This window comes from Notamacropus eugenii, chromosome 4 (genome assembly GCF_028372415.1).
Source record: "Notamacropus eugenii isolate mMacEug1 chromosome 4, mMacEug1.pri_v2, whole genome shotgun sequence".
Taxonomy (NCBI): domain Eukaryota; kingdom Metazoa; phylum Chordata; class Mammalia; order Diprotodontia; family Macropodidae; genus Notamacropus; species Notamacropus eugenii.
In genome coordinates, this window is record NC_092875.1 from 11,143,525 (window position 1) to 11,155,838 (window position 12,314).

General features: G+C 49.1%; 1 protein-coding gene across 5 annotated transcripts in view; it reads left to right on the forward strand.

Annotated features, from left to right (window-relative positions):
• ARVCF (ARVCF delta catenin family member) overlaps window positions 1–8,255 on the forward strand; it is a 352,355-nt gene extending 344,100 nt beyond the window's left edge. For all 5 annotated transcript variants that reach the window (XM_072599775.1, XM_072599774.1, XM_072599776.1 and 2 more), the window contains one exon: window positions 6,431–8,255. Coding sequence is in view for 1 of the 5 variants with exons in the window: in XM_072599776.1 (XP_072455877.1) it covers window positions 6,431–6,436 (6 nt within the window). In the remaining 4 variants the exon portion in view is untranslated. The remainder of the gene's footprint in view (window positions 1–6,430) is intronic.
• Window positions 8,256–12,314: the final 4,059 nt, after the last annotated feature.

A 12,314-nucleotide genomic window follows, 5' to 3' on the forward strand; every position in this document is an offset into this window, starting at 1 on the left:
AGCATCGTGAAAATAATTATAATTTACAGACCCATTGTTTTTTCCTTTTTATTGTGGATCTTTTTTGTTTTTCATCATTTTCATTTCCCAAGATCCCCTTCCACCTTCTCCTCCCCAGAGGGCCGTTTGTTGTAACCAAGCATAAGAAAGAAAAAATATGTGATTCAGCAAAATGGGCATATCCATCCCATCTGACAGTAGAAGCAGTATTCTATACCCATAGGCCCCCACCTCTGCAGAGAAGAAAGGGAGGATTCACTGATATCTGCTGAGGGGCTGAAGAGGTAGAGAGAATTCATAAGGAATGTGACAAGAGTGTCCCAATCAAGTTGGCGCATATCAGCCAACCAGTATTTATTAAACACCTGCTAAGTGCCAGGCACTGGCTAGGTCCCAGGGCATATAAAGGCAAAAATGAGTTTGTCCCTGGCTTCAGGGAGCTCATATTCGAAGGGGAGAGCAAGAAAACTCTTAAGCAGAATAAATGCAAATATATTCCAAGTCCTCCAATACAAGATGGTTTGGGAGAGGGAAGGTGAAAGGGCAGAAGCTGGTGCCTGAACTGCAGCTGAAAGGAGTAGGAGGATTCTCTGAGATGGAGGTAAGAAAGGCATGCCTGCTGGGCACGGGCATGGGCAATGAGTGCCATGTATGAGGAACAGAGAGAAGACCAGTTTGGGGGGCCCAGACAATGCATGAAGGGGACTCAGGGATTGGCTGGAGCCATGTTTATGTTGGGATCTAAGAACAAAACAGTGTATTTTTTGTCCCGCAGGCCATAAGAAGCCATTGGATTTATTCAGAAGGGGATTCATATGGTCAGATCTGGGCAGTAGCATGTAGGATAGACTAGAGAAAAGAGAGGCTTGAGGCAAGGAGACCAATCCAGAGGTTGTTACAATAATCCAGGCAGGAGGCAATGCCTGCCTGAACCAAGGTGGCGACCATGGAGTGGATAAAAGGGCCAGGATGAAACTAGCAGGACAAGTCAGGGAAAGGAGCCTGGAGAACTCAGGAGAAGACCAAGATTGACAGTCATGGATATGTTTGGAAGAGAGCAGGCTTAGGGGCTGATAATGATGTGATAACTGAAAATGAATTCAGTTCTGTTTGTGGTGAGTTTGAGATGTCTCTGAGAAATGGGCTTTGAAATACTCAATATACAGGTGATGATGCAGATTTGAAGTGCAGGGGACAGAGTGGGGCTAGTTGTGGAGACCCAGGAGTCATCTGCATGGAGATGATGGAGAGTGAGACCCCATGAGGTCCCCGTGTGGGGAGGGGTGGGTGCATAAGGAGGAAGAGGAACAAAGAGAAAACCCGGAATTTGTGCGCTGGATTGGCAGTGACACAGAGTGATACCCAGTGACTTGAATGTGATGTGTTAGAGATACAGCTTAGGTTTAAGAAGACCAAGGCTCATTTTACAGAAGAGGAAACAAACTGTAAAAGGCAATTGATTCCTAACTAGTTAACAGGAATTAATTTCCAAGGAAGATGTCACATAGACCCGGGTCAAGGTCACACAACTAATAAGGAGCTGAGACTGGATTTGGACTCAGATCTTGCTGACTTCCAGTCCAGCACTATATACTGCACCACCTAAGTGCCTGCATCATGAATGCCGTCTACAAGAAGAACGATGATGAACATCAGACCTGGGAAAAAGTTAACAGGCCCTGCCCACAAGGCACTTCCACGCTTTTAGAGGAACCCTCTCCGTAGTTTGCAGAGAGGCTTGTAGTGCTCTGGGGAAAGTTGTTTCTGAATTGAGTGTCTGTGTGTAGTCAACAGAACTGTTGGTTATGGATATATTGAATGACAATTGGACTATCAGCTGGTTAGAACAATGATAAAAGCAGTGGTAGAAGAAGGCCAAAGGCCAGAAGATCATGCTCCATCAACAACTCCCACCCTGTCCTACTTGAATAAGCTACTGGCTGAAAAATGGGAAAGGGATAAAAGTAAAGACAGGGACGGGGACTATCACCATCTTATAGATGGTTAACTGATATCAAGCGGTCACCACCACGAGGAGCCCAGAGAGCTCCCAAAATGCCTTCACCAGCCAACACATCTCCTTGCCAGTTAGACACATGGCAGCCAAGGGAAATGCCTAAAAGTAAAGCTTGCCTGTAAAATATGGAGAAGGACCAATGGTTTCCTCAATAAGTTCCTTGAGGGCAGGGACTTTTTTTCTTTATTTCTCCAGCACCTGAACAACATTTGGCATATAGTGGACACTTGATAGATGTTTGTTGATTGCTGACAAAAGATCATGAATAGCATCACCTCACAACACAGTGACAATCTGTGGAGGAGAAAATTAGGCTGTAAAAGACTTGGTGTGTGATCTGAACAAGCTAAGGGGCAGTCATGAATAGGCAGGGCTGAAACTGGCAGGAAAATAGGAAATTATCTCTAATTACCTATTACTATGTGTGACAGTGGACCTGCCAAATTTGGGCATTTTTGTTTATCCGTGTGCTGTAGAGGACATGAGAATGAACTTAAATTAAAGCAGTGAAGAAGGGCCAGACCTGACCAAATCCATCCACCCTTCCCCCCCAAAAAAAATCCATGCTGGAGGTGATGTGATATTAAAAACACTTAAAAGGAATAAATAATAATAAATACAATAATTCCTAAATAATTAAAGGAATTAATTTTCTGAGGATATGCTGAAAGAGAAAAATTACAGACAGTAACTTTTCCAGGGATGCAATATGGTAGAGTGGAAATCAATCCACAATACCACTGCATGTATTAAGCACCTACTATGTGCTAGGCACCAGGATACAAATATACAAGAAGAAACGATCATCATTTGAAATCAGAGGACATCGGTTCATGTCACACTTCCAGTACTTACTGCCTCTTTGTCTTTGGGCAAGTTCCTTAATCTCAATGGGCCTCAGTTTTCCCAGCTGTAATAAGGAAACTGGAACAGATGTTCTCTAAAATTCCTTCAAATCCTCAATCCCCCATTTAAAAAATGACCAAGAACATATAGGCAAGCAAGCATCACCCTCTTTTTCCCACCTTTGCAGAATCATTATGAGAAAGGTCCACACATGTGTTGAGGGCCTTCTTGATGAAAACTGAAGAGAGCAGGCAGGCTATTATTATAGCCAGTTTTCTGCAGTGAGTCTTTGTAGCCACACAATTGACTGAAAGGTTCAAAGGAGACGAGATTCAGTTGTGTTGGTTAATCTTGTCTTGTAAAAGTTGGATCTTCTCCAACGAGGCATCTCCTGTACATGGTCAGGATCTATAATGACCTCAAGAATTAACTATGTCCAGCCATTTTCTGGTGACCAAGATCAAACAGACACATGCTCACCAAAGATGTTGTTCACTACTTCAATGGAGTCTGCCCTGTATAGCATCTGAGGGGATGAGGGGCTCCCTGTGGATAGTGAGGCTAGGAAAGGGACCATAGGAGAGAGAAAGGGGATGGATGCAAGAGATGACAAAGATGGGCCTGCAAGTTTGTCAGCTCTTTGGGTGGAGGTCAAGAGGGGAGGTAGAAGGAAATGTTTTTAACTCAAAATATAAAAATTTTTAACTTGGAGATTTCTAGCTTCGATGACATGCTAGAAATCAGGAAGCTAGGAGGAAGGACAGGTTTAGGGGCAGAGATGATGAGGTCAGTCCTTGGGCATCTTGAATTGGAGACACAGTCGGGGCATCCAGATGGGGTGTGGAATGATGATGATGGGGATCTAGAGGTTGGGACTGGAGAGAACACGGAGGCATCCTTGGAGACAAGATCATGGAACCAACTCAGAAGAACTGAGGAGCTCACCAAGGGAGAGATTGGAGAGAGAGCAGAGGACCAAGTACAGAGCTTTGGGAGACACCCCAACCTAGATACACAAGGAGGAAAATGGTCAGACACAAAGAGGGAGTGGTTGGGGAGGGGAACCGGGAGAACCAGCGGAGACAGTGTCCCAGAAAGAGACATCTGCACGTAGGATATGGAAGAAGAATGTTGTAATAGAGGAGACTAAGAAGTAGTCAGAGGGCTGAGCAGGAAAGCCCAGGGAAGAGATAATATCCAGAAGGCAAGGACTGGTCAGCTTTGCCAAAAGCTGTAGAGAAGGCAGTCCAAAGGAAAGACCACCCTGCTCTGCAGCCAGGGGACCATTGATGACCTTTGAAAGAGCAGTTCCTGTAGAATGGCAGATCTCGAAGGCAGACATTAGCGATTCAAGTAGTGAATGGATGATGAGACTATGGAGGAAGCGGATGTAGGCAGCTCTTTGGAGAAGCTTTTCAGGAAATGGGAAATGAGATCAAGGACACTAGCTCAAACTCGAGGAAGGTTTTCAAGGTGGGGCAAGATTTGAGGATGTGTTCAAGGTGCACAAAGCCCTGTTTCCAAGACTCTGATGTGAGGCAGCTCATGGTGGTCACCCATCAGGACATATATTTGGGACAGACATGACAGGAAGACACCAGGTGGGGCCTCTAGGTGAAGCATGAGCCAGATGGCACTTTCAGTGATCCCAAGCTCCTCCCTGATGCAAAAATCCATCCTTTTAGCCCAAACATCCTCCAAATGGTGTCACGTGGTTATAAGTCTTCAAACCCCAAGAATAAAGAGTGTGGATGATCCGAAGGGAAATGAGAGACATGAGGTGAAGGCAGTGGGGCTTAGTGGGCAGAAGCCAGTCATCAGTGATGACTGGCAGGCTGGAAGGGGCATGAAAGATCCAGTGAGAACAGAGAAGGAGGTGGGGCAATCACCCAGCTGAGAAAGGTCTAACAGATGCCCAGCCGTGTCTAAGGGTGACTAGCCAGCAGAGTTCAGGCCAGCAGAACCCATCAAGTCCCACCCTAGCCCTTCCTGGACACAGGCTAGTTGTAACAGAATGTGAGAGGATTGCTTGTCTTGCTGGCCTCAGCCAACCTCGATGCAGCAGGATCTCCTTGAGTGGGGAAGGTCATAGCCCAGACTCAGCCTCCCATTCTTGATGGGCCTTTTCCATGTCTTCCCATAAACCCCATGACCTTCCCTCCACTTGTACATCAGCTCATTGGCAACATGGAGCAATGGGCTCTGAGTCAGGAAGACCTGGGTTTGAATTCCACCTCAGCAGCTCAGCTAGTCTTTATAGAGACTTTTCAATATTGTCTCCTCTCATTCTTAGAACAGCCTTGAGAAGAAGGTGTAATTATTGTCTCCATTTTACAGATGAGGAAATTAAAGCAAGCCTTTATCGGTTAGGTCACCCCACTAGCAAATGTCTGAGGAAGGATTTGAACTCGAGTCCTCTCCATTCCTGGTCCAGTTGTGTCTCTACCTGAGCCACTTAGATGCCCGTGATCTCACACTTAGGGTCATCAAGTGGATGTTTCTAGATGTTCTAAAAACTACAGTTCTTAGCCCCCTCTGCCACCGTCACCACCCAGGGAGAAAGGGGCCCCATGGATTTCTTTGCCTCTTGAGTTATCAGCTTCAGTCAATGGTCATCCACTGGCCGGGAGCCTCTCCAAGCCCTTTCTTTATGTACTATCCCCTGGCAGAGTGGTTGGGAGCTCAGAATCCCACCCACCCAACAGAGCTGCTGGCCAATCAGCCCCCCCGCATTGCAGCTTCATCTGCTCCCAAAGCCTCCTGACTGACCAAGGAGTGTCCACCAATCCAGAGAGTTTACTGAGCTCTCTCAGACCTCTGGACACCCTGCTCTGATGCGCTGACGTGCCTCAATTCCCCAGACTCACAGGAGGGGAGCCCCGTTGTGACCCAAAGTTCTGGGAGCTCTGAGCTCCCCATGAAATGTCCAAAATAATGACAGGGGAGTGGGGGTGAGAGCCGAGGAGACGACTCTTTGCCACTCCACTTTTCTCTCTCCCCTGCCCCAAATTCTACCCAAGCAGCCCCAATGCGCCTTTTCTTTTACATCTTTTTCATTAAATATTTCCCAATTACATGTGAACATTTTTGAACATTTTTTTAAATTTGAGTTCCCAATTCTCTTTGTCCCTCTTGTCCTCCTTTCCCCTGTCCCTGAGTTAGACAGGAGTTTCGCTATCCATAGCCCCTTGGGCTTCCTTGGAGTCCCTCTGGCCACAGCTGCTCTGCACACTACTGTGTCCTTCCTGCACCCCCCACCCCATGTCTCCTTGATGATCAGGGATAACCTGGACAAAGTCCTGGGTTATGGACACACACACATACCCCATTTGGGGGGCCCCAGAGTCCTCCCCTGCTCAGATCCCCCCACTCTAAGAGGTCCCTGAAGGCTGCCACTATCTCTTCTACAGGAGGGAGAGAGGTTGGTGGTGGGGAGAGAGTAGGGGGAGTGTCTGGGTTCCTGTCCAGCCCATGTGGCAGTTTGGGGGGATGGGGATCCAGGAAGAGAACGTGTCGCTGGGGATTCCTAAACTGGGTCAACTCTGACTTTTTCCTTTTTTCCCTCAGGGCTAGAGTCCAACAGTTGTTTGGTTTTCTTTTTTTAAAATTGTTTTTAAATGAGAAGAGCATTCAATCACCCAGGAGGATCTCATTAATCACCACTGCCATCGTGTTTGGAGGACGAGGGACCACTGCACAATCTGTGGATTCCAGGGGGCTTGGGAGGGGGGAGAGAAAAGCCCCATGGGGCACCCCCTTCCCCCAGAACTCCCAGCCTCATACAACCAGAGTTTGCTTTTGAAAACATCTGTCCCCTTCCCTGCCAAGTCCCTTCTGATGGATCCCCTTTGGAATTCCCTCCTCCTGTCCTCAGCCCTTTGCCCTCTGTCCCCTGCCCCTCCTGCCAGGTCCACGTCTCCTGATCTGGCTCTTTCTTAACTGTTAACCTGCACGGTGCTGAGTGATGGAGAAGATGGGTGGGGGGAGGGGAGAGGGCACCATGGGCAAGGGCCCGGGAAGAGGTGCTCAGGCCGGGCCTCTTAGGGTTAGTCGCCAAGAAGATAGCACTTTGCTTTGCCTCTGAACTGTGAATTTAATATTTTTTCCTTTAAAATGAAGAGTTTATTTAGCTTTTGAACTAACATTGAGGCCATGGGTTAGTTTTCAACTGGAGAGGATTGGTTTGTTGGATATCACGGGAAGGAGTAAGTTGGCAGTGGGTTTGGGGTTGGGCCACCTGACGTGGGTTCTGCTATCGGCCTCCAAGGGCCAGCTTTATTCTGACCTTGAAGGCAAGAGGAGTGGAGGGCATTGGGAGGGGGGAGGGGAGCTGCCACCAGAACTCTCGGTTCAGACCCGTGCTGGGTGGTCTGTGGGCACAGCTGAGGAGGGCATGGGCCACTTGCCCAGCAGAGTTGGGCCTTTGACCATTCAGGCTTCTGGAAGTCGGAGCAGCGGGCTTGAGTTTATGCCCCTCCCTGAGGGCAGGCCATGTATGTGACCATGGCTTTGACACTGGCTTTTTCCACGGGCTGGGCCCTGGGCAAGAAGTAGGGCAGGTTTGTAGGGGGAGGACAGGAACCTGCTGGGCATAACTGCTTTGCGACCCCTGTGGCCACCACCCAATCGGAACCCTCGCAGGGCCCTGTTCCTACAGACAGTGAGGCCAGGGTGCGCCTGGGAGTCCAGCAGCTGAGATGGGGACTTTCAGTGCCTGCTGTTTGTAGTTTAAAAAAACAAAAAAACAAACCTTAAAAACCAAAATATGACTGTATTAGTAAACATCTAAATTTTTGTTAAAAAAATTAAAAAGAGAAAAAAAGCACCAATAGAACTTTGTATCTTCTTGAGTATAATAAAAGAATATGGCTCCATATACGTGAATAAATGCATCTCTCTGTCTCTATGCATCTATATGGATACTGGGCGAAAGAAAGCCTGCTGCATTGGATGGATGGAGACCAGCAGGAAGACATCGCCTGCCAGGGGACCCCAGCCTGAGTCAGGGATCCGGAAGGAGCAGGACAGGGAGGCAGAGGCCCGAGCTCACCTCAGCAAGGCCAGTGCTAGCTGGTGGTTTTCCTGAGGACTGCTATCGCCAGCCCCTTTCAACCAGGCCTCTTAACACTGGACGTCTTTTAACTCGTGACTTCTTTTTCAAGAATGATTGTATAGCCCTTTTCCGTACGAGAAGATTTTTCCGATACTCAGTCTTCTTCTTCATAGTGAAAAGAACACTGGATTTGGAGTAGGAGGACTGAGTCAGACAAGTCCCTTCACTGCTCCAAACCTCAGTTTCCTCATCTGTAAAATGGGGATTATCATAATTACACTCCCTACCTCACAGGGGTGTTGTGAGGAAAGTGTAACCCTTAAAGCGATATCAAAATGGGACCTGTTATTATTATTTCTTGGGGGTTAGCCCCAGAACGGGCTGGTGTGGAAGGAGGAGGGAGGGCAGACTGATGGGAATAGGGCTCATCTCCCCAGCGCCCACCTGAGACAGGAGTGCAGGGACCCTGGGCCTGACCTGGCTCGGCCACTCTGGATGGGTGGCATTTCTGTACTTTGGTTTCCCCTTCTGAAAATGGGCATGGATCTTCCTTTGAATGGTGGTTAGGAAGTGTGCTCTTGACGATTCTCCTCATTCTTAACGTCTTAGCACCTTTTGTAACGAAAGCCATCTAATTCATTCCTGAGCTGAAATCCTCCCTACACCATCCAGTAGTCACCAACCAGTAGTCAACCAGCCTTTGATGGAAGACTTCTGGTGATGGAGGGCTCACTACCTTCCCAGGCAAAGCTTTCCACTTGGAGAGAATTCTTGTGATTAGGAAGATTTTCCTGATGTTACTGTCACCCCACCGGTCCTATTTCTGCTCTGCTTAAGGGCCACACCTCAGGGCACTGGAAAGCTGGTCTGTCCACCGACCCGCCTAGCCAGGTTTTGCTGTACTAATAGGCATCCGTGCGTTCTTCCCCCTTTCCCACCCTACTGACCCAGGCACTGATGAGGACCATTTGCCTCTAAATGACCAGAGCCAGGTTAGGGAAAAGCAGTGATGCTCGGATGGAAGGTCAGGGAAAAGAGCCCAAACCCTGGGAACAATGGGGACATCACACGGTGGGTAGAAATCACCCTGGTTCCTCCTGCCTGCGGCTCCTTCCAGGGCAGGATGGGAGGATCCTTTGCTTCTTCCTCAGGCTTACTTTGGTAACATGGTGAGACCCTGTGGACACCAAAGGGCCCAGGGCTCCCTCTGACAAGTGAAAATCTAGAGAAAAACTATCAATAGTCTGGAGTCAAGAGGTGGCATTTCTTTGAGAAACGCACACCCCCCATCTCAGTGAGCGCAGCCTCCCAGTCCCCAAGATGCAAGGGCACTCACCACTGCCAAGGCTGTCCCTGGGAACTGAATATCACTGTGTGAGTGTGTGTGTGTGTGTGTGTGTGTGTATGTGGGCATAAGTGTGAGGGGATGTGTGTGAGTGTGGGGTGTGTGTGTGCATGGGTGGTCATAGATGGAGGCTTGTGAGTCTGGGGCATTGTCTATGAGTTCTAGACATACGTGCATGCGTATTCGGCTGAGTTACTCTGCCCCTGGACCTCAGTTTCTCTGTTTGTAAAATAGGAGATAAGGAATCTGGGATACTCTAGCCCAAATTATCCCATTTTAAAGTTGGAGAAAGAATGGATGTCAGTGGCAGGAATTTATGGGCCCTGGGCTTCTGTCACTGTGCCAGGGAGTCATTGCTAAAAAGTAGGCTCAGGAGGGCAAGTCAGTGATCGTACGAGGTCCATAGGACTGAGGGACAGAAAGGATCTCAGTGGTCATCCAGAGGAGATCGAGATCCAGAGAGGGAGTGTCACTTGCCTGAGGATACACAGAAAGGAAGGAGGGTCTGACTGTACAAGCAGGGCTCATTCTAGGACCTGGGGTTGCTGGCGCTGGGCCTTGAGCACCTCAGGCTCAGGAGTCCCTCCACTATGGCAGGTGGATGCCCCTTCAAACATCTGTGTGCCCCTGAGGTAGGTCACAGGGGACTCCGTGGTGCTAGGATCTTGGAGGGGAGGTATAGAGCAGGAGCCCTGGCCAGCAAGTGGCAGGGCTCTGCCATTGGGTCACCAGACCCCGACTACCAAGCTGGGGTGTTTGTTAGTCCTCATGCTGCAGCAAACACTTACCTCCTTGGGTGGCATGTTTCTCTTTTCTAGAGAAATCAAAAAAGCTTGCTTCTCTTTTACTGAACTGATGCGCATCCATGTGGTTCAACCTGGACTGGCCTGGCGCTCACCCACTCACCCAGCCCAGGTCTTGCTTTGGCACCAGGGACCCAGGTTCTAGAGCAGTTTGCCTGAAAGTGACCTAGGCAAGGTGGAGGGGCAGGGTGGAATGGGGTACGTCTTCAGGAAACAAGGACTGGAAATAAGCTACACCACCCAGAAGGGTGGCATTAGGGTGAGTGGAAGGCCCCTGCCCTGCCTTCCTTGACAGAACCAGGTAAGTGGGTTTCTGTGGCTCAGACACTGTGAGTGTTCAGGAAGGGGTGGTCCCCAGGCATCTCTCCCACTCTCCAGGGAATCGAGCCCCCGTAGGCCCCTCTGTGTACCTCCCCACCTCAGAAAACTTCTGCCCAGAGACTCATGGCACCATGGAACCCTCTAAGGACAGACTGGACTGTGCTAAGGGACTCAGGGAAGGAGAGTCAGAGGGCTGAGCCCCAGCTCAACTCGTTAGGAGCCAGAAGAGCCGGGGCAAGCCTTCACCCTTCCCTGAGCTGCAGTTTCCTCCTCTGCTCTCAGAAGTTTGGTGCTCTTGGAAATGGCTGGTAGTCAGAGAAGAGAGAGAAGAGCCAGACCTGGGGCCACACAGCTGGTTCTAAGTCTCAGCTCCAGCAGCAGCTACGACCAGGGGCCGGGCATTCTCTCTGGGCCTTCTTTTCTTCCTCTGCAAAATGGTGCTGATTCTTGCATTCCAGGGAAGACCAAATCGATCAACACGCATTTGTGAAGCATCTACTGTGTGCAGTAAAGAAGAGATGTTTCATCCTTTGGAAGGAGAAAAATGCTTTAGGAATGTCCCCAGGTCTGGCATTGTTGTCTTTGGTCCTCTCCAGGCTGCATGCCAGCCTCCTTGCAGTCCTTCTCTATGATGCTCCCAGGGCTCCAGGCACCTACAGTTCTTCCTCCCCACCCCCACTCCCACCTCTGGGCTTTGCAGCTCCCTGAGGACAGGGGCTGTCCTTTCTGCTTATATTTCTATTCTCAGCCCTGAACCCAGTGCCCAGCCTTCAGTCAGCACTTAATAAATGTTTATCAGCTTGACCTACCAACTTCCAAAGGAACCAGACCTTGGAGGAGAGGTTGGTCCACCTGATTTGACTTGGCTCTCTCTGCCCCAGTCACAAAAAAGGAAGAGGAGGGCTCATTGATCATTGTCTGGTGAACCCCCCTCCCAACAGAGTCCAGTACAGTGGCCCACACGCACAATCATTCATCCTTATATTTGCATGGGGAACTCACACTTACCAGGTCCCAGGCACAGTGTTACGCACTGGACATTCAAAGGATGGTCTTTAGGAACTCATGTCTCAAAGGCACCTGTGGGGAAGAGGGAGCACATTATGGACACAACTGTGTAAGTCCAAAGTAAATGCGTGTGTTTTATGTGGGTGCATATATGTGTGTATCTTTAATAAAATATGTGTATAAAATCACTTTATATATGTACACATACATCTGCGTGCATGGATCTACATGTCCATGCCCCAAAGCCAGGGCTGTGACGTGGTACTCTGTCCCTGCTCTGGTACACAAGCCCTACGTGGCAGGTCTGTCTCTCTCCCCTTGGACTGTCCAGTGGGGCAGGTGCCAAGGAAGCCATCAGCAGGGCAGAAGCCCGGCAGGACAGGTTGGCAGCCCCTTGGTGAAGAAGCAAATGAGCAACAGCAGCTCTCTGTGGGAAGCTACTTACGGAGGAAACAAGGAAGGACATGAACATTTATTAAGCACCTACTGTGTGCCGGGCTGAGTGCTTTGATCCTCATAATGAGATACTTGAGAGGTAGGCACTATTATTGTCTCTACTTCATGCTTGAGGAAACTGAGGCAGATAGCAGTGAAGAAACTTGGGCCAGCAATTAAGTATCTGAGGGTGGATTTGAACACTAGCCTTCCTGACTCCAGGCCCAGTTCTCTATCCACTCACTAGCTGCTTCAGGGAGTGGGTTCTTCTGAGAAATACATGCATGGCATGACAAGTCATGCTAAAAAGTGTCTCCCTTTGCGCCCCTCTGAATATTTTGCCCTGGGTAGCAGCCTATCCTTGGTTCTAGCTTTATGCTCATGGGTAGGTGGGTGAGGGGATGGACGATGGATGGTTGCTGTCTTCATGTCTCTCTGGATACCTGTGTGTCACCATGCAGTCTGTATGTGGGTGTGTCTCTGATA